We start from the raw sequence: 21820 nt of genomic DNA, 5'->3' as shown, positions 1-21820 counted from the left end.
AATGCCTATTTCATATTTACGCAATCTAAAAAAGTAACCTAAAAAATAATCTACTATCTAAACGCACCAATAAATTGACACTTCTTCGTAATTGTCAAATACTTGAGGGGTTGTTTGTGTAATTAAGCCAAAATGCACTTTGCTTGACACTCAAAATATTCCCAGTGGGATTTTAAGTAAAGGAGCGTACCCTCAAAAACAAAAAAGGTGAAGGAGCGTAGTGAGAACAACTCTTGGACCCAGAAAGAGAGAACGATGGGGACAGAAAGCATAGAAGACGACGAGCAACTCCGTCGGATGAAACTCGAAGTAGCCCTAGAAGTCAAATCCCTTAGGCGGATCATCAGCGCTTATCTCAAGTATGCATTGATTTTCATATCTATGATTTTTGTTTTCAGAGTTTAACCGGCAAGAATTAAATAAGAATTCGTGTTACTTTGACTTTTTTAATTTTTAAAAGATTTTTTAGTTGTTCATTATATGCGGATGATTATGCAGCTATCCAGAGGCAGCGGAGGAGGCTGTAAAAAGAAATGAGAGATCTTTTGAGAGGCTTCCGCCGGCTCACAAGGTCCAATTTTCGTCACAGTATTTTATTTTAATCGTTTTGGTTTCTGAGATTTGTTAATTATTTAAATTTTTCCAATTTAAAGGGAAATAAAGGAAAATAATGTGGTAGGAAATTCTGTCATTTTAGTGTTCTGGTTAATTTATTTTGGAAAATTATACTACTTTTAGTATATATTTAATGTTTATTTAGCTGAATTAAACCTGATTTATGTATAATGAGAAAGCTAAGGTAGTGATGATTTTTATTTTTTCTTTATATTGGTAGTGAAGTTGAGACACTACTCAATGTTTCTAAAAGTGGAAGTTAAGAGGAATTCACAGGTCGCATTAAATAATTGTAAAGTGCGAGAATGTGGTTGAGAGAGGTGAGAAATGGGAATTTGCATACTGTCACGAAACTCCAGCACGAGATGTGGAACAGCAGAAGACCCTTTTATTAGAATACTGGAAGAAATGTTCTTAATTTTTGGCAAAAGTAGCAAGCTGCAAAGATGCCATGCCCATCAACCAAAATTCCCATGGTTGTTCATGTGGGGATCACTGCTGTCAAGAGGATAGCTGTATGAGCTTGCTAAGCTGGCATATAAAATCCAACTGTCCAATGGTTACTGAATTGCAAAAGGTTTAATAAGTATTCATCTTTGGAAAAACTAATTTGTTGAATGGTAATAAACTTGTGTATTACGTGACGTCGTAAAGGGCAAAATCATCGTACAGCAATTGGTTGTGTTAGGGTGCTTTTGGCTTGAGGGAATTGGGTGGATTTTGAAATTCTTAACCACAATGCCATCAACCAAAATTTCCATGGTTGTTCATGTGGTGATCACTGCTCTCAAGAGGATTGCTGTATGAGCTTGCTAAGCTGGCTTATAAAATCCAACTCTCCAATGGTTACTGAATTGCAAAAGGTTTAGTAAGTATTCATCTTAGGAAAAACTAATTTGTTGAATGGTAATAAACTTGTGTATTACATGACATTGTAAAGGGCAAAATCATCGTACAGCAATTGGTTGTGACGATAAATATTGCTATTAGGGTGCATTTGGCTTGAGGGAATTGGGTGGATTTGAAATTCTTAACGACAATCCCTTAGCTTGTTTGGCTACCTTTAGTTGGAATTTGGATTTGAATCAACCAAGGAGTAGGTTGAACTTTGAGTTCTGAAGACCGAACTACCCAATCACCAAGTTACATGTCTCTTATGTCTCCTTTAAGCTACTCCTCTCCTTGTGTACGTAGCAAAGAAAACTTACAACTACATACAATGGTTTCATCATAGCCTCCACCACTGGTCAGGTGTCCGGAAAAAGAAATAATAGATTCACTAACCATGTGTTTAGGTTGGTTTGAGTGCCCCATATGTGGAGTTGAATTTGAGTGTGTGGCAGAGAGTGATGATGGGGAACATAGCTTCTGCCGTTGCTAGAAAAGATTGAGATCAGAAGCAGTTCATGGAAGCTAGGGCTTCAGAACCCAAAGAGGGAAAGACAAAAGTTTGAATGCTATCTCCTGTGCTTTCTAGTTATTCTGTTTTTGTTCGAACTATTTCTGACAATTGTAAGTTAGCCAAACAATTACTCTAAATGAATTTATTTGAAATTTGTCCATTTAGAATGATTGCTTAATTCAAATTGTCTGGTTCAACAAGTCTTCTTCTGTATGATGCAGAACATTGAAGCCTCTGTAAAATAACCAGAAGTAGTTACATGTTCGAATTGTAATTTAAGGTTGCCTTTCTCTGCTTCCAGCTTGTGGTATTGCTAGTTCCTTCATCTTGTTAATTAGGCAGAACTCTGAAGCCTCTAGAAAATACCTACTCGGCCTAAGCTTCTTAAACTTAAGACCAATACTCTATTAAGACCCATACCCAAACATAGTTATTTATTTGAATTTCGTAATTTAAAGTAGTTTTTCTCTTCTTCCAATTTTGTTTTATTACTTCTGTGCATGCTTAAGACATCCAGCTGATTATGCAGAAGTGAAGCTTTTTGAATTGAGTGGCCAGGATTGATTAACTTAGGGAACTACTGTACAGTGGAGAAAATCAACTATATTAACAATTGAATGCATAATAGTGTGTAACATTTACATTATCAAAATTTGAGTTGCCTTTTTGTGATTGCAAATAGTAAAGTTTCGAAATATTGTAGCAGGTACTTTTAAGTGGCCATGAAAGTGCTTTGCCTTATCATAAAAAGGGGGGGGGGGGGATGTGAAATACGATACTGGATATTTCAGATTATAGTTATTAACCACAAAAGTTGATGGTCATTTTGAATTTCATGACTCAAAAGAATTCATGCAAATTGCAAGCCTGATAAAAAGTGAAGTTGAATGCAACTATACTTGAAATAGATCACCAGAGACAGTATAAATGAAATTGCACAAAGTAAAGTTGCATATCGAACCCAGTGGACATGGGTATGTTTATCTGGCTTGAATGCTCGACTAGAAACAGTGGTTCAAGGATTCGAGTAGCTGATAAGACTTATAAGCATGAATTACAATCTAATAAATATGTTTCTCAATCATTCCAGAACAGATGTAGAAATATTGTCTAACATTTCAAGGATCTTAGTCAATTATAACATGCTTTCTGCTTCAGCTACAAGCTCCATGCCCGTACCATATGACTCAAATATTAAGAAAAGTGTAGACAGTATTGCCTAATAATTTGCTTTATTTGGTAATTTGGGTGGTGAAACCCAGTGCCATATCATCTATAAATCTTTTCTTGTAAGCAAGAGTTTAGTTCCATGGACTTTGGCATTTATGAGTATGGTCAGAACCTTCTAGGAGTATTTAAGGATAAATATTGCAACTTGTAGCTGTTTGTGTTATTTGGTGATTTACATTTTAGCATAGTTGTCATTTGTTATCTTTCAAAAAGACATGTTCCTGCAATATGCTTTAAGCAGTCATAAAAGCTCTTTTGTATATTTGGTGTAGTTAGTGATGTCCAAGTTACTTCTTCAGCCATTATGCTTTAATATGCTTAAAGTTTAGCCTGATTCTTATGATAAATATTTTGCATTTTGCAGGCATTGCTGTGTCACCTTCCATCTAAATTTCAGAAACTTAGATGGTATGATTTTTTGTAACCTTCAGTTCATTTTTTACTAAGGGTGAATTAGATTATTTGCATTCTTTTGGTTCTGTTTGAGTAATAGATCCTCGTCTCTCGAGTGTTCTGAAATTTAAGTTACTTTGCATACACGTAATTTACTCATTCTTATGCGAACCAATTAAGCTCAGGTCTTTGTTGACAGTTTCTTCAATACTTTTAATGGATCTATGCAGAATCAGATTCAAATGGTTATATTTCACTCCTATGCTGTATTATTACATTGTAAACCATCTCTCTTGCTCAGATGACCATTTTTTGCTTGTTTATGAAATGCCAATGTGAAAACTGAAGTAAAGATAGTGCTCTGTGATGACAAACTTCAATCTGTCTAAGAATATTTTCTGATAGCACTTTTTTTTCTTGATTCCTCTTAAAGAGTGATATTATAAGCTCATTAAACTGTAAGTTGTCTTACATAGTCAGGTGCATCTCTATGATCATCATTAGAATGAAATTCCTTGCATGAATCTACAATTTCCTGTCACCTGACTCTATTGTGTTTCTGATAATTGTCATTTGTATCTTGAGAATAAATGCTTCATGTCTAATAAAATGCTTCAATTGATAAGTTACTCTTCTTATCTGATTCTGATAATTCTGCTATTCTTGGTGCAGGTGCATTCCAAAGAATTCATTTTTCATTTTTGAGATGCTTAAGGTAATTAAAATTTTTATTTGTCTGCTTTGCTTCTTTCTTTTTAATACCTTTACTGTTGGTGACTAATTTTGCCTAGCATTGTATTGGTGCTGAGGTCTGTTGAAATGTGTTGTTTAGACCTACTATTGTCACAAAAACTCAACAATTTTGTTTCTTTGCAGATGTTTGAGCCACCACTTGATATGAGTCAGGACATTGATATTTGTGAGCATGAACTTCAGAGCGATGTTTCAGATAGTCACCTGTTACCTGGTCAGAGAAACCTTGGTCCTAGCGAGCTTCCCTCAGAAGATGGAAGAGTTCCTCTCTTGAAAACAGATGGACCAAACCTTGGAGATGTCATTTGCAGGTTTCCTAAAGTAATAACGATGAATGAACTCTGACACTTTCTTTTCATTGTAATAGGAGTATTTGGTTCTCTATCTTTCATTTTCATTATGAGATTTGACCTCTGTAGATAACAACAGGAGATGAGAAATGAACAATCTACTGAGACCAATGCTGGGAGCTGCGGTATAGGCTTGGAGTACAAGGGAGATGAAGGTTGCCCTAACAATGAGGCAACTTGTTCTGCTCTTGGTTGTACTGGAAATGTAAGCTCTTCACTTTCATTACTCAAGGGGCTGGCCCATGCTTCCCCTTTTTCTCGAAAAGCAAGGAGAGAATCTGTGATGGACGGGAGGAAGGGGGCTGGGTTGGGTGGGAAGGGAGGTAGCAGTGTCTGATGTCTTCTTTTATTTGTCAACTCAAACAACTACATATACAAGAAGTTTTATGGTCATATTGTTTTAATGGCTATGCTGTTCTCATCCTACATTTCTTCTTTACTCAAGACTTTTGATTTTTATATTTTCTTTGGCAACAATTTACTAGCTAATATAAGTTCCTTTGAAAATGACACTTAGCCACAAAAGCTAAACATGAATTTCATGGTAACCTGAAAAAAATAACCTTTTCTTTTCTTTCGCTGGAATGTTGTACCGCCTCTTGTATCTGTTCTAATAGCTAGAGTAAAAATGAAAAAGAATGCTCATGAATGTTACTTTGTGCTCTATCTATCTTTTTTTATTTGCTTAGAGCATTTGATTGTGTTCCATTCCCTGTCGTATGATTTTTTCTTTTTATCTTACTTGATTTTCCATTGCAGGTTATGTCATCTCCTCCTGATTGGTTGGACCCATCATTGCAACTGCATGTTCCCTTAGTGGATGTAGATAAGGTATTCTGCAAAGAAGAGTTTCGCTTATTATACTTTCGTGGACTATGATTGATGATTACTTTTTTAGCGATTTAGTTCTGTTGCTATTTTTAACGTTGCAGTATAACTGGAGTTGCCAAATTCAGGAAACTCTTATCTTTCTGCTGAATCAGAATGGTTTCGGGCTGATATTGATTTATTTATAATCCCTCCAACTCTGTATTGGAACAGTTTTTTTCTGCCAGATGCGTGATAAAATTACTATGCACAATAATTTTATGTTTACTATTTACACAAGTATCTCTCTAATTGTTGTATTCCACATAATGTCATTTCATGCATAATTTCCTGTTTCTTCCTGGTGTTATATGTCTATAAGCATTCATAAGATATTAGGATGTAAATTTATAGACCATCAATTATATTAGAAGGATTTAGAATTGTTATCAGATGAAGAGTGTTGTTCTTTCAATCTTTAATTTCTCATCCAGTAATTTTGCAGTCACACTAGAACCTCATTGGTCCCTTTTTCCTTATGTTTCTTTGTCCTGTAGTTAGGGTTGGTAATGCTTACCTTTCAGTTTCATTCGGTGTCCATAAGTCAAATTTAAATGCCTCAGAACATGTATCTAACTATTAAAGACCTTATGAAATTGTAAAGTTTCGAACATTCTTATATTATTTTTAAGTGGATTCAAATTCAATTCTTGATGTATCTCATTTTTTTTTTTGAATAATATAAAGTTTGTCTTGTTCGTCTTACCTTCTGATATATTTCCAGGTACGATGTATCATTAGAAACATTGTACGAGATTGGGCATCCGAGGTAATCATCAAGTGTTCATTGAAGTTTCTTCCATTATGTATGGTAATCTTAACATGAGGATGCTGTTAATGGATGAAAATATAGGACAGAGAAAGTAAGAAAGAATTAAATGAAGAAGTACATTTAATAATTCCATTAGTTAAATTGTACAGGGGCAGAAGGAACGGGACCAATGCTATAAGCCCATTCTTGAAGAACTTCAAAATCTATTTCCTCATCGTAGTAAAGAGAGGTTGGTCACTTTCCTTCTCGTGTCCTGCTATAGTTTTGTGTAGATTAATGCATCTCATACGTACTTCACCTTGTCAGACATTGATGTTGATGAGTTCCTTTATGCACATTCTGCTGGTCTGTCACTGAATTAAGTATTTTAGTTTTCTTCTGAAGAATACTGATAGCATGTTCATGTTTGATAGTCCACCTACTTGTTTAGTCCCTGGTGCTGGACTTGGGAGGCTGGCTCTAGAAATTTCATGTCTTGGTGCGTTTTCTGTTGCTGAAAACTTCTTGCATGCGCATGGAATTTTTTGCTCCAGGCATCTGATGTTTTCCTTTGTATGGCAGGGTTCATATGCCAAGGCAATGAATTTTCATACTATATGATGATCTGTTCAAGCTTTATTCTTAACCAGTGAGGACACTACTTGAATATTTTATATTATCAAAGATTCAGGGCCAATATGGTCATTAAACTGATGTTAAGTCACTTTTGCCTGTCAGTGCTCAGACAGCTGAGGAGTGGACAATCTACCCATGGATACACAGCAATTGCAACTCTCTTTCCGATAATGATCAGCTTCGTCCAGTTGCAATTCCCGATATACATCCTGCTACGTATGATTAATGTGTCACAATCGTGAACAATTATACTTTCTTCTGTATATTCTTCATTCTTATGACCATATGATACCACATTCACATATTTTGCTGTTTACTGATAAACTTTTCTCCAGCTCCAATGGTTCAAACATTTTTTTGTGCAGTGTGGCTAATGTATTTTTAGTACTTTCCAATTATACATCATGCTATGTTTCCATTCTTCTCTGTTAGGATCAGTTGTTTTCCTTCAAAATCTAGCAATAACATGCATAAATTCATTTCTTTGAAAGAAAAAATCACCATGTATCTGCTAGCTATCTGATTATAACTCCATCTTGAACTACGTCGATTGATGTGAATTGACAGGATTCAGAATACACGTATTTATATGTACAGCTATAAGGTTTCTGTATACACCAAGCTACTTATTAGCATTTGAGCAATGGTCTCACTCAAGACATTCAGATACACACGCAGACAAATATGACAAATCTGGAGTTTCTTTTTGCATATTATATGGATGATTGAACCTGCTAGTCTGTGATTGGGCATTAGTGGTTGCTTAAACCCATTTAGGTGAAATGGGGAGAAGGCATACTTTTTTGGTGAAAAATCAATTTTATTTTAGTTATCAATTAGAAAAAGAGAAGAGGTATTTGAATTTTCAGTGTTTAGAGTTTGCTTGATGGTCCTTGTGTCACAAAAGTTGAATGTACCAGGAGGAGAATGTGGTCAAGGATCATTAGTCTTCAGTTTTTTTTTTTATTATTATTTTTCCTTCTGTTGAAGGAAAGGTCAGGGAATTTGGTTCATGTTTTGCAAAGCCTGTGCAAATATTCCTTTCCAGCTATTCTGAACATGACTCAAGTATGAAGCCTTTACCCTGATATGTTCCCTCGTGAATTTGCCACTAAAAGCTGTCCAGCTTTCTGGGATCTCATTTGTTGAAATGGAAGGAGGACAACCTAGTGAAAGCTGGCCTGGGTGATTTTTTTTATTGGGGGGGGGGGGGTGTTTGGGAGCTGCTTCTGCTTCTTAGGTTTACTTGTTACACTTGGAAAGTGTTTACATAGTCTTGCAACTGTTGAGTTTGGAGCTATTAGGTGGCGCTACTGTAGTTGCTTTGTCTCTTTTTCAAGCAAATTTTGGTCATTCCTCTTGAAACTTATGCTGATGGAAATATGCTTGGGATCAAGCATTTCATGCAATTTATTCTATTCACAATGAAAACACAGGCACTTCCATTACCCCTTGTGTGTCTCTGTCTGTTTATGGTGGTTGTTCATGATCCTTCTTACATGCTTTTTGATTTGTGATCAAACATTAGTTTATCTTGTGATGCTGTGCTTGGCTCTGTAGAATTTGGTACTTCATTATAAGTTAGCATTTCTTGTTCTGTGTTTTACATTTCTTGACTGTTGGTGATGATGCTGATATCATGCATGTTTTCTGGCGTCCTTGTAAGCCGTTATTCTCTTTGCATCTTCCTGCCACCTTATCAGTAGTCTTTGAATGTACCCTAGTTAGTGCTCCTCCTTCAGCTTGATGAAATCTTGAGCAGCAATTGGTGCTATGGATGTGTCCTTGTTTATGGTCACTTATGTCGGTAATATTTATGTGCATGTGATCATTACTAACTGTCTCCTCTGCTGTTTCCTGTAATTAATTGGGATTATTGACTACTTTTGCTGCTTCTTTTCCTTCAACTGACTGGATAAAAGAGATTTGATAGTGTATTACCAGCACTCTTTGCTAAAAGATTCTGTTGGCCGAAGCTGTAACCAGTTTACACACTTAAATTAATTCCTCTGTTTTACCTCATTCTGGTAAAGTGCTTTTCTGAAGGTTGTGGAGTTGAAATTTCTGAATGTGTAGATTGATTTTGTGTCAAATTTTCCTCATCCATTTGGATATTGGTATTTCTGCAATGTTTGTTGTCAAATAGATATGTTTATTTTCTTAAAATATTGAGTATATCCCTCCAAAAACAGTGCAGGGACCACTGAAGGTTTCTCAATGTGCGGTGGTGATTTTGTTGAAGTCTACAGTGATCCAAACCAAGTAGGTAAGTAAAGGAACAGAACTTTTTCGTTCCTCTCGCTGGTAACTAAAATATAAGAATAATGGTAGTGGCGATAATATTTATTATACATTTTGCTTCAAGATCAAATCATCTTTTGGAATCATCAGAACATGTGATCATTCAATACTTAAATCGTGTTTTGAAGCTTAAATTATTGTATTAAACCAATACTATTTGAATAATGCTCAAAACTAAGGTTAAAGATGGAAGAGAAAGGGAGGACAGTCTCAAATATTTTTCTATTTTTTATTACCCCATCCCCGTGCGTGCGCGCTGGGTGTATGAGCCGTTATATTGCATAATCAGTTTGTGTCAATTCAGTGGGTGAGAAATCTTAAAGTTAACCTCTTCACAAAATTTATTTGCTATCATTTTTGCCTACAAGGACATCTTGTAGGCTTTTATAGGCAAGGCTGGTTAAACTTTAATAGGTGTGACTGAGCAGTGTTTCTGGGGCAAGTCCTGCAAATTTCCCTCCTTTGGCTTTTCTGAAACTCTTGTTTGAAAGTGGGCAAATTTCTCAAAATAATCATGAAAAAAATCACAGATCTAGGGATCTTTTAGATCCCTTTCTTAATCTAGGGTTGCTACACATCCAATGTGTGGTGACTAGCAAAATTTCCCTTTTTTTTTTAAACCCAAGATTTTTTTTGCATCCCAGTCTCCAGGGACTGGAATGCAAAATGTCATTTTTTCAAAGTAGTAGTGTATATGTGTAGCTACAATTTGAATATATTTTTTTAATTGTGAGTATTAGCCAAATTACTTGTTTTACAAAATGTCAAATTCTTTTTAAAAAAAGGTATTAGTGTAGCTGCACAAATGATGTGCTGCTACACTTTGATTGTTTTTTCAAAAAGTATGTTTGCATCGTATGTGCTGCACATATGATGTAGTTTGGTTTACATTTGAATTTTTTAAAAGTTTTTTAAAAAGCCAAATACATTTGTTAATGTATTTGAAAAATATTTTTGGTTTTGTACAAATTTTGAACATTTAGAACACCATGGTTGATTGTGTAAATTTATTCTTTGGATTGAAATTAAATTGTCCAATATGTATGAATTAAAAGTTTTGGCTAGTTTAATTTGGGATGTGTAGCTCGATTAAAAGTGTTATTTAATTGTATTTGGATTTATAGATTAAGAAAGATATAAAAATAAATGTAGATTGTGTATGAATTGCAAAATAAACTAATTTATGTTTTGAATTCTTGATTAAGAAATAAGCAAAAATAAATGTAGATTGTGTATGAAATGCAAGATAAACTTTTTTTAATTTTTGAAATCCTAGTACAATTAAAGAACACTTTTAATCGAATTACACATCCCAAATTAAAACCACCCAAAACTTTTAATTCGTACATATTGGATAATTTTAATATTAATCCAAAGAATAAAGTTATACAATCAATCGTGATGTTCTAAATGTTGGAAATTTGTACAAACTGAAAATTTTTTTCCAGTTTCATTAACAAATTATTTGTCTTTTAATTAAAAAAAATCAAAGTGGAAACCAAACTACCTTAGATGTGGTGCATATGATGTAAACCAAACTTTATTAAAAAAAAAATTTTCAAAGTATAGCCACACATTATATGTGCGGACACAATAATACATTTTTCAAATTTTTTTTTTTTGACATTTTGTAAGACAAGTAATCTAGCTAACACTCACAATTACACACACACACACACACACACACACACATATATATATATATATATATGCATATTCAAAGTGTAGCCAGACATGGTATGTGTGGCTACACCATCACTTCCTTTTTTTTTGGTTTTTAAAAAAAAATTGACATTTTGCATTCCAGTTCCTAGGGATTGGAATGCAAAAAAATAAAAAAAAAATCTTGTGTTGCTGCACATGCAATGTGTGGTGCCGTTGGTTTAAAAAAAAAAAAATCTCCAGTCACTGCACATGGGATTTGCTGTGACCCTGGATTAAGAAAGGGATCTAAAGGACTCCTAGTTTTGTGATTTTTTTTCATGATTATGTTGAGAAATTTGCCTTGTAAGTGTGTAACTTCCTGCTTAGAATTTTAGGGTTCTTGATTGGACATTTATGGAGACACATAATCTTGTTTATAAGTTCATCATCTTCGGTTTTATTTTGAAGGCTATGGAGAAGCTGAGATCAATTATTAAAGAATAGTTTGTCTAGTGGTAAATCTTATTTTTTGTGAAAATTGCTTTCTATAGCTCCATATCCCTGAATGAGTGTTTGCTTCACTGGAATGCATTTTGACATGGAACATTAATGCTAGGCTGATGAAGTTGCATAGTGTAGACAGAATTGCAAGTAGCATGGTAAATAGTCTATGCTGAAAGCCTTATTCTTGGTGAAGTGTAACATTTTTACTTTCCTTACTGCTAGCTTAGGGTCTGAAACGGACGAGTTTTGGTGATAGTGGAATTTATGACCTCAAAACTTGGAAAAGAGCTGTTAAAGTATTGGTCTCCCAGGATGTGAGCATCTCAGTTGCTGTGAGATGAAATTTTTAGAAATGACAACAGCCTGTGTCTGGAGGCATGTTCCTGAAGCTAACAATTAGCCAAGCTATGTTGTTTGGCATGCAATTACTTCTAACTGCATGGAAGTTCAAAGTATGACAGAGACTGTGTAAGTTACTGCTATATCACAGAAAATGTCAGGGGATCTTGTAGTACCGTGCTGCTACAGTTTTTCTGGACTTAAATCAATAGCAGACTACCCTGTCTGCTTAAAAGATTCCCTTTAGCAACAATAAAGAGATACTTATGGTTCGTCTAATCTGGGAGAGCCAAGTACGTTAAAAAAATTGATATTATAAATGAACCTCCTCTGGCAGGGAGAAAGAAAATTCTCCTCATCATTGGAGGTCCTCAGCTGTTTTCAACTGAATAAATTTCTTGAATTATCAATCAAATGTCCATTGATATCAAGAGCTTAATGGCTAATTGGTTTTGTTTAGCTTGCAATTACATTTTGATAGAGTTCTTAAAGATTGTGCCTGAATGAGACAGACATAGGAATGATAACGGGGCGGGGCAGCCTCCTGCCCCCAGGAGGGCTAAAAAAAATTTGTCCTATAATTGCATTGTAGCCAAATTTTAGCCAAAAATCGAGTACGTAAATACCAACACATCTTCCAGCCATTATTTACTGTAATTTCACAATTGAAACCCACAAAAACAATCAAATAAAAACTATTTGAATACAATCCAACATGATGACAAATACAACTAAAGTAGTCAAGTGACATGATGACAAATACAACTAAAGTAGTCAAGTTTTCACTTTTGAGACAAATACAGTCACCAAGTCATTATTGGGTTTTTTTTTTTTGAGAAAAAAAGTATTATTGTGTTGAGTGTAATTAGGAATTTAGTATAAATGTATCAGTAAATTTAGCATAACTAATTAATAATTTCTATTAGCAAACATGTATAGTTATTAGTATAATTGATAATATTAATTATATTATATATACTAATGTACATTATATAGTACTTATAGTTAATAATACCATTATTATAAGTTTTTTAACTAATTAAATTAAATATATATTACATATATATATATATATATATACATATATAATTTTTTTAATGGGTGGCGGGTCAGCATTTTTTAACCGGGGGAAAAATTTTCCACGGCCCCGCCCCATTGGCCCCCCAGGGGCACCCACCTTAATTTCCATCCTTAGACAGACAAGCACTGCGGAATACCTTGTCTGTGTGCAGTTAAAGGTTCACTGCTAAACAGAGTCTATTTTTGTCTCATGACCAATCTTGTATATATTAACATTCAGCTCTTGGTGACTCACAGAACACAGAAATGTACAGATGGTAGACTAGCTGATTCAAGCCGAGCGTTAAAGCTATTGAAGATTCATTGGTCTTTAACCCTGCTTAAGTAGTGTTGAAATGTGGCTTAAGTACTTTTTTGGTTGACATAATTTTGTCATTGAGATGAAATGATCTTTTATCAGTCATAGCGGGAGTGAGCTTGAGTTGCTTGACAAGATGATGTGCAGTAATGTAATTATTATATCTTACGCTTTATCCCGAGTGCTGTCTGTGAACTCACATTATTTAACTAATTAATAATATCAGTATTAATTTGTGTCTCTGAACTCACATTGTTTGTTGAGCTTCACTGAGTGCTGTCTGTGTGTCATTTGCAGGAGCTTGGGATGCTGTGGTGACTTGCTTTTTCCTTGACACTGCTCATAACATTGTAGAATACATTGATATCATTTCAAGAATTCTCAAGGACGGGGGAGTAAGTAGTTTTGAAAAAATCTGTTATCAATTTCTTTATAATCTGTTGGAAGGCATATCTAATCTCGTTGATTTCCAGGTCTGGATAAATTTGGGTCCCTTACTTTATCACTTTGCAGACATGTACGGTCAAGAAGATGTAAGGCTCTTCTTTGGAAGTGGATATATATTATCTTTTGACTGTCACAGCTCTTTTTGAGTTTTTTTTTTCTTTTTTTAAACATCAATCCTGCCTCCATGTAGGAAATGTCTGTTGAACTAAGTTTGGAAGATGTGAAAAAGGTTGCTCTTCATTATGGATTTGAATTTGAGGTAACTTTGTTTTCAAGTTCAATGACTCATTTCAGTTTAGACTTATGTGGCTTACATTTGGAATTCAGCTCTTAAATTTGTCTGTTGCAGCAATCCTCAACCATTGAGACAACATATACAACAAATCCTCGTTCTATGATGCAAGTAAGCTATTTGCCTTTCTGCATCATAGTTTTTCTTGGTTTTAAGTTCTTGTCATTATTTTAGATATTGAGCTGAAACAAAATTTGTCATATGTTGTACAATTGTAGCTGTGCAGAGTCTTTTACTGAACATTGGAGAGTTGTTTTATTTTATATTTTCTATTTTCTTCGTGTGACCAGAGAAATCCTACAAACTAGACCAACTATATCAAATTCAGATTAAAATTAGGAACTTGAAGCTCAGTTATTGGTTTCCTGCGCTGGAGCTACAGAAAACATACATATATTTCATTATTTCTTGGTTTAATGTTTAATGCGGGTATCTGGTGTTGAAAGAATGATTCCATGGAGGACGTTTGGTGGTGATCAGTTACCCCTCCGCAGAATGCTTGGCAGTAAATTGAGCTTTAGGAGTACTTAAAGAAACTATAAGTAGTGGAACTTAGCTTTAAAAGTAAAAATGCAGGCAATTTCAAGAGGAATAAATACAAAACATCTTAGGCACACCAAAAATTCGAGAGGTCTTTGGCTGACCAAAAAAATTTAAGAAATTTCATTGTTCGATATTCTTCATTTGAATTTGATAAGTTGTAATCAGAAGGTACAAAATCACTTGGGGACTTTTAAGTTTTTTTTGTGACCTCCAATCAAAATTAAAATCTTGTTTTATTAAGTTTTATTTTTTATTTAAAAATTGTTGTTGGCATAAAATGCATTGAAGTCATGTAGCTCATACATGAAACCAGAGTCTTGGAAAACACACGATTAAATGGACAAAAATAGTTTGTGCAGCCGATGCTTAACTACTCTTGCTATTAAATAATCTAAAACAAACAATAACTTATCTACTAAAGTAGCTCCAGATCCACATCTCTGCATAACGTATTTTGTTAAAATTCAAGTTTTGCCTTCTTCTGCTGTATTTGAAATCAGGGTCAACTTCCCGAATTATGAGAAAGATATATTGGATATGAGAACTTCGAGCATCATTGTGGCCATTGAGGGTGTGGTTTTTGCCTCTCTTGGTGTGTGATTTTAGGAGGATTATAATTGTTAAGGATTAGCTGCAATTCTTAAGTAATTTTACTTCCCTAGGTTGTTTGTCTTCTGGTTTAGTATTCATTTGGCCTCTAACTCAACAGCAGCTCCAGTTGTAGGTTTTAGTGTCTCTCATGAATACACCGTAATAAATGAACATTACTGTAGAATTCTATTTTGGGGTATTTTAAAATTTAGAATTTCTTTGGTATGTTTAAACTTTTTTTATTATTCCTCCCCCTCTTGCTCTCCTCCGCCTCTTCCCCCTCTGTCCTTTGCTCTTCTTCCCTCCTTCCTCCTTTCCACCTCCTATCTCTTTCCCTATGCCATCTCTCCCCGTCCCCCCCCATTGCCCCCTCCCACACCGTTCTCCCTTTCCCCTGCCAGATCTGGTTTTGGTTGCAGGAAGGAGGGGGAGCAGGGTGGGGGAATTGAGGAAGGGGAAGAGGAGGAAGAAGGGGAGGAGGGGAAGATGAGGAGTAAGAGAGGAAGGAGGGGGAAGAGGAGGGTGGCGGGGTTGGTGGTGGAATAGGAGGGTGGTGGTTCTTTTTCTTTTCCCTAGTTATTTTTTGGTGTGCTGTCTGGATGTATTTGGCGCATTTTTTATGGGTGTTACTATAGCATTATATTTGAAAAACTAGTATTTGGTAAAGCTACCTATCTAAACAGACCATTTTTTGCAGAGCAGTTATGGGACAACTCCCGTTATAATCTGTAATTACGCAATTTGGTAATACTAATTGGTGTGATTTAGGTACACAGACTTATCTATATTTGGGTACATTTCTACTTAAGACTCACTCAGAAGGTTCTCCATTTCAGTAACTTAGATCTGGGCCTTGGCCTTGGTTTGGGTGTGGTCTAATTAACAAATGAATTGGTTTAGGTCAGCATAGCTAGCGTTTGACATGCCTACTGTAAGCATATTAGCACTCATCTTGGACATAAAAGTTCATAGTATCAATCACTGAGGCTGATTGGAGATTTGACTTTCAGGTTAGTTTTGGATTCATGTAATTTGTAAGTTTCAGTTAGCAAGAAATGTTTTGGCTAATTGAATGGCATGAAAATAAATTTCAGTTTGTCTTAACAGGATTTTTTCCTTACAAATAAAAATGGGTATAGATGAAAGATCGGCACAAGATAAACAGATAGGCAATTTCTGATCTGTACTCCACCTGTGTACTGGTTAAATTTGGGTAAAACAAGATAGCTTTAGATATGTGCTGCATCACCAAAATGGCATTGGGTCAACTACCATCTTGAGTTGTAATTTGGAGGACTTGTACTGAGTTACAAGTTGTGATTGCAATATTATTACTGTACTGAGTTACAAGCTGTAATTGCAATATTATCACCTTAACCGGTACTCTCATCGTAAATGCAACATTCATGAGGTTTTGCTATGAAATCTCGCTAAATATGAAATACGGGGCTTACAATCTGGTTTATCCAGCATTTACAAAAAATATGCGGATGTTTCCCCTTGGAAGAGGAGATTTTCCAATAATAACCCCATGACATTTGTTTAATTTGTTCTAACATGAATTTGAGGTGTGCTTGATTCGGATTCCTAAATTTAGTTTCCATCTGGCTGCAGAACCAATATCATGCTGCATTTTGGAGTATGCGGAAGAGGATGAAGAATGTCTAGCATAAGTCTGTCTACTTAAATTAAAGGCTAGACAAAGAGTATGGAGACTGTCTTTGGCTATTTCCTGGTCCGTTTTGTTTGCCTAATCCTGTTAATCTTATTATTGTTCTGTTATAGCAGAAAGTGGATTACAGTAGTATGCGGATTGAAATGCTAAACTTGTGCGAGTGAGTGTAATATCATGGAAATGTATATTGGTTCTCCCGTGTAAACTAAACAAGGATCCGTGTTTCACGACTGTTGATGTACTTCTAGTAATGTTAAAGCAGATTTGTGTTTTTCTACTTTTTAGGGATACAGGAAATTTGTTTAAAATTATGCCAGGAGTATTGAAATTTAATGCAGTTTAACGATGGAAGAAACAGACTGCAGTTTAGGATGCTTGAAATGGGATGTTTTGTCATTGGATTACCCTGGAGTCACTTATTCATTGTCTAAAAATTTATTTGTAATGAAACTCAGTTGATTTTAATTCATTAGATCACCAACGATGTAAACTCCGCCAGCCTACTACTAATATTTTTTATTTTTTAAATCACTACAATGATAAAGTAGGAGCAGAGTTTGATTTGTTGTAAACATTTTATTATCACTTTTTATAATTTCGTATTTACTCTTCTAATTAATTTCTGACCAATTACAGTAACCACGTTAATTACTGTTCCAATCAAATATATCATGCAACTCCTCCTAATTAGCTCTTACCCTAATCGCAAGACTTCAACTTCTCCACCAAAAAGTATTGAAACAAGAAACTACCTCTTCATTTTATGTACTCAACTTAAACATCTGATACTGAAGAACTATGGCCATATCTCATAAAAAACCCTTTTTTCTCCCCTCATGGAATTGTGACTTTGAAAAAATTTTATACTTATTCAAGTATTAAATACAAGTTCTATCTAGTAGGGATTTGTACGATTTATATTTGTATATATAGTGTGTCAATGTTTTTTTTTTTTTTTCTTCTTTAACTTTCTTTTTGGCATTGTTCCTCAATTTTATTGAGTTCTGATAGTTTGCAGCCATACTTATTTTATCTTTTATTTGTGTTTCTCTTTTATTTTTTTTTTGGGGTAAATTTCACGTTTTTTTTTCCTTTATAAAACCAGGTATCTGTTAATTAGAGTAATTCTTGAATAAGGGAAAGCAACTCCTGGAATGGTGTACTACTACTCTACCATCATCTTATAGTCAAATTCCTGGGAAAAGGAACTCAAATTCAATCTCAGAAATTAGAGAATTACCCCTGGATTCATTAGAGGCAAAACAAGTGAAACAAATGTCTATAAACCTTTTGTTATTAAATTCGTTTACAAAATATAATGCTTTTACTAATCACACACAATAGGTATGAGATTAACGTTGAACCACACTTTGCCAAGTCTATGTAATGTTTCTTTGTTTCAAGAAAGGAAGAATATAAAATAACGAAGAAATTTTTAACCAATTACGTAGATTTAGTCAAAATAGCGACTTGCATTTCCTGGTTATTTCATGTATCAAATTAATGCATAGCTTCCAAGACTTGTCATTCAAGATTTCATACAAAGTTCACGAGTTCAGTCATATATTCATTGGCTGCAAAGTACTCGGTCAAGCATTGACGAAGATTGGAAAATGTCTTTGAAAGACTTGCAAGATGTGAAATGAGATCGTCACAAGCCTAGACGTTGGAATTTGGTGTCTACTTGACACTTCGAAAAATTATAAATAGATCCCCATTTAACAATAAACATAGCCATCTTTCTTTTATTTTAACCTATTCACGAATTCAAAATTAGGGTTTTTTTTATAGATATAAATACGTTGTTCTCGATCTTTTCATATCAAGAATAAAAATATTTAAAATTGACTAAGAATCACCTCTGAAGTTTGAAAATTGTGAACCAAATTCAATTTTTAATTACACTATCTATGATCAATATCTCTGAAAGGTTTCTTCGTGAAAGTCGTAGTGGTCCAAATGAAAACTAACCAACATAAAAACCATTTTTTGTATGATTTTTCTAATTCAAGAGACAGCCCATTTTTGTAAATCTGGTTTAAGTTAGAGATCCTTCTCATTTTTGCATTTAGGTAACGAGATTTAAATGTATTAAAGTAGGGATTCGCAAATGATTCCGACATCAAATTAGTGATGGCCTGTTGTGTCCCAAAAAGATGATTCCAAAAGCTAAACACGTCAAAGTTTAGTTTCAACAGATTCTTCTTGATCCCTATGAAAATTTGATAGTTGTTTATTATGACGATTCAGAAAAATATGCCATGGCCCTAAGAATTTTTAAGATAAAATAGTATGGAATCTGTCACACAACTCCACTAACTAGCAAAATATTAAGCAGTAGCTTTCTTTTAACTTAAAGAGTATCTATGCAAAACTTATGATGAAGGCCTCAACAGTGACATCAAATTGCAGCAAAATATAAAACTCTAATTCGAAATTATTGGCATTTACATCATCTAAATAGCACATATTAAGGGAAATTACAATCAATATATCAGGTCAAACTCAAACTGCCAGTGATCATCATTCAAGACTTAAGTCCTGAAAAATGATATTCCTGTTTTGTGATGTATGCAAGTCAGCAAGTGCGATTAAGGAAAGTTACATATCCTAGCACAACGGTGGACATAACACTGATTGTCGGCAATGACTCAATTCCGCCATGCACAACCATTTATAAACTCAGCATCCCTACGGCTGATAAGTCCAATAAACAAATAATCTCTTGCTAAAGTAATAGGCTGCGAACTAGTGTGTTTAGAGCTCTTGCTTGCTCGACTGAATGAGTTATTGTTAGTATGTATGTCTTGATCAATCAACTTCGAGGGTTTTTGTGTACTTTTACTATTGATCAATTTGATTGCTTGTATTTTGTAATTCGGATGATAAAGTCCATAAAATTAACCTAAATCAATAAAATAATTGATATGACGATGATATTGTTGGATTTATTTAGGGTTTATACTTAACTATTACGCTTCTTCTTTACAAATGAAATATCAATAAGACACGATATTGTTAATAGGGATACACTAGCACATATCATGGCTCTTTTTTTTATAAATGAAGCAATAGATCTCATTTACTATAACGTGGAGACATATCAACTAGCATGTGATGGCTATAGAATGATCAAAATTACTAGATTGATTCGCATAAACAATTCAGATGGATAATTATTTTATCTTGTCGACAAATTATTCTCTATGTGATAGAGTCGATAAATTATTCTCTATGTGACAGTGTAATTGTTCGCACAAACAATTCAAATGATTATAATAGTATCTTGAGACATTTCCAATCCATATTGAAATATAGTAACAATTGCTTAATCTTAAAGTAAGTCCACAAGGTAATGTATGTAAATTCCTATGGCTAATGAGCAACTCTTACTCCATTGCCTAGGGAGAGCCACGGTTTAGGTTTAAACTGGAACCAAACTGGAATCAAAAGAAAATTTGGAAACTAGATTTGAAACCATAATTGTTACTAAAGGAAAACTTGAACTAGAACTAGAACTGACTACTTAGAATCGGTTCAAGCTATTTATAAAAAAATATTGCTATCTAGATCTATTTGACCACTTCAAAATTCAATATCAATATCAGCATCTAACACCAGCAGCGCCAATTCTCCAACAGCCCATTGTCTCTTCCTATTAGTAAGTTTAGACCCCATAACTAATTTAAGTCTAAAACCAATCTAATCTAATCAATCATAATATTTTTTCATAAAATTTGCATCATTTTTTAAATTTTTCTTGAACAAGATAGTACAATAATGTTCTTATTTTTTTCTACATTCATTATCATATTTTCTTAAAATCAATTTTATAACAAGTGTTTAAGCATAATTAAATGAACCGGAACTATAATTGGAAGAAATCGAAACTGTAATCGAAATAAAATTGGAACTAAAATTGGACCGAAATTGGGGTTTTAAGATGCTTATAAGGGCGAGTTCAGGTTCCATCTTTTAGTAGGATTGGAATCGTTAGTTTTTAAACTAGAACCGGCAGTTCTGGAATCATGACCATGTCTACCATTGCCTGCGCATATGAAGAGTTTACCATTTTTGGGTCATCTACTTTTCTTTCATCCTTGCATGTTCACATAAATATGAGATGCATTTTTGGCATCTAATACCCGAGGGTTAGCTTCAGAATTAGAAAAACTAAATTCAACCACAAATACTTCTGAAACAGAAACTTTAATAAGTTTCTTCTCCTTTAAACTTTTAGCAATCCTATGAAATTATAGAATAACATCGAAACAAACTTTCAAATTTTTCTATGGTGTAGAGTTGTACGAATGACTTAGGGTGCATTGCTTGATCGATACCTTTATTCTTCATGTAGTCATAGTTTCTACCAAATTTATAACAGTAAATAATTTATATTCCTAGCATCCCTACACCATAAGCTAATACCACTTATATTTGCATTTGAATTTTATTCAATGATATCTACCATTTCAATGTACACTATCAATTTTATATGAGCTTGCTCCCATTTTTAAAATATATGTTGAATGCCATTTTTATTGCGGATAATTCAAAAACCTCCCTTGAGGTTTTTAACAATTATAGAGAGCTCCCCTCAGGTTCTAAAAATTACATATACCTCCCCTACTTTTAATGTTCAGTAACAATGTAGGCTCAACAAGATAGATTTTCTAACAAACATCCTAAATTGCCCTTTTGTACAAAACTAAGAAAGAAAAATATAGTATACTCAATCATTTTTTTTCATACTTTGCATAAATCAACAAGTCTAATCCCCAATAATCATTCAAACATAAGTTTTAAAACCAAATAGCCATCTAAAAAATTCCAAATTGCATGTACAGTATCAAAACTTGTCACGCAAAAAAAAAAAAAAGAAAAAAAAATACACACACAAACCCCATTGACAACCAGTTGTACCCCAAAATCAAATGTCAATGCTTAAATACCTTTTCAATACAAGTTAGTTTGACCTAGAACTACCATTATAACCCTCCTATGGCTTTAAAAATATTAATATCTCAAAAGTAGAGAATAAATTCTATCTCCATAATAAAATTGTAATAAAAAATTTCTAATCCAATGAAAGAAATTCTTATGTAATTA

At 34.1% G+C, this 21820-nt stretch overlaps 1 protein-coding gene across 1 annotated transcript; it reads left to right on the top strand.

Annotated features, from left to right (window-relative positions):
* The first annotated feature begins 201 nt into the window (after positions 1–201).
* Positions 202–17022, top strand: LOC113778298 (carnosine N-methyltransferase-like). The gene is made up of 18 exons (XM_027323651.1): positions 202–359; positions 499–571; positions 3612–3655; positions 4313–4355; positions 4517–4714; positions 4823–4948; positions 5503–5574; positions 6335–6379; positions 6532–6611; positions 6796–6860; positions 6944–7010; positions 7100–7213; positions 9190–9263; positions 13461–13558; positions 13637–13696; positions 13801–13869; positions 13960–14013; positions 16651–17022. The coding sequence occupies exons 1-18, from the start codon at positions 256–258 to the stop codon at positions 16702–16704; spliced, it is 1440 nt and encodes a 479-aa protein (XP_027179452.1). The 5' UTR covers positions 202–255; the 3' UTR covers positions 16705–17022.
* Positions 17023–21820: the final 4798 nt, after the last annotated feature.

Source organism: Coffea eugenioides, chromosome 7 (assembly GCF_003713205.1).
Source record: "Coffea eugenioides isolate CCC68of chromosome 7, Ceug_1.0, whole genome shotgun sequence".
NCBI lineage: Eukaryota > Viridiplantae > Streptophyta > Magnoliopsida > Gentianales > Rubiaceae > Coffea > Coffea eugenioides.
This window is presented reverse-complemented; position numbering and strand designations above follow the sequence as displayed.

Excerpts from the sequence above, each read along its gene's own strand:
- LOC113778298 (XM_027323651.1), top strand. The coding sequence starts at position 256 with ATGGGGACAGAAAGCATAGAAGACGACGAGCAACTCCGTCGGATGAAA. Across the intron at positions 4,715-4,822 it reads TCATTTGCAGGTTTCCTAAA|GAGATGAGAAATGAACAATC; the intron begins GTAATAACGATG and ends AGATAACAACAG. Across the intron at positions 13,697-13,800 it reads ACATGTACGGTCAAGAAGAT|GAAATGTCTGTTGAACTAAG; the intron begins GTAAGGCTCTTC and ends GCCTCCATGTAG.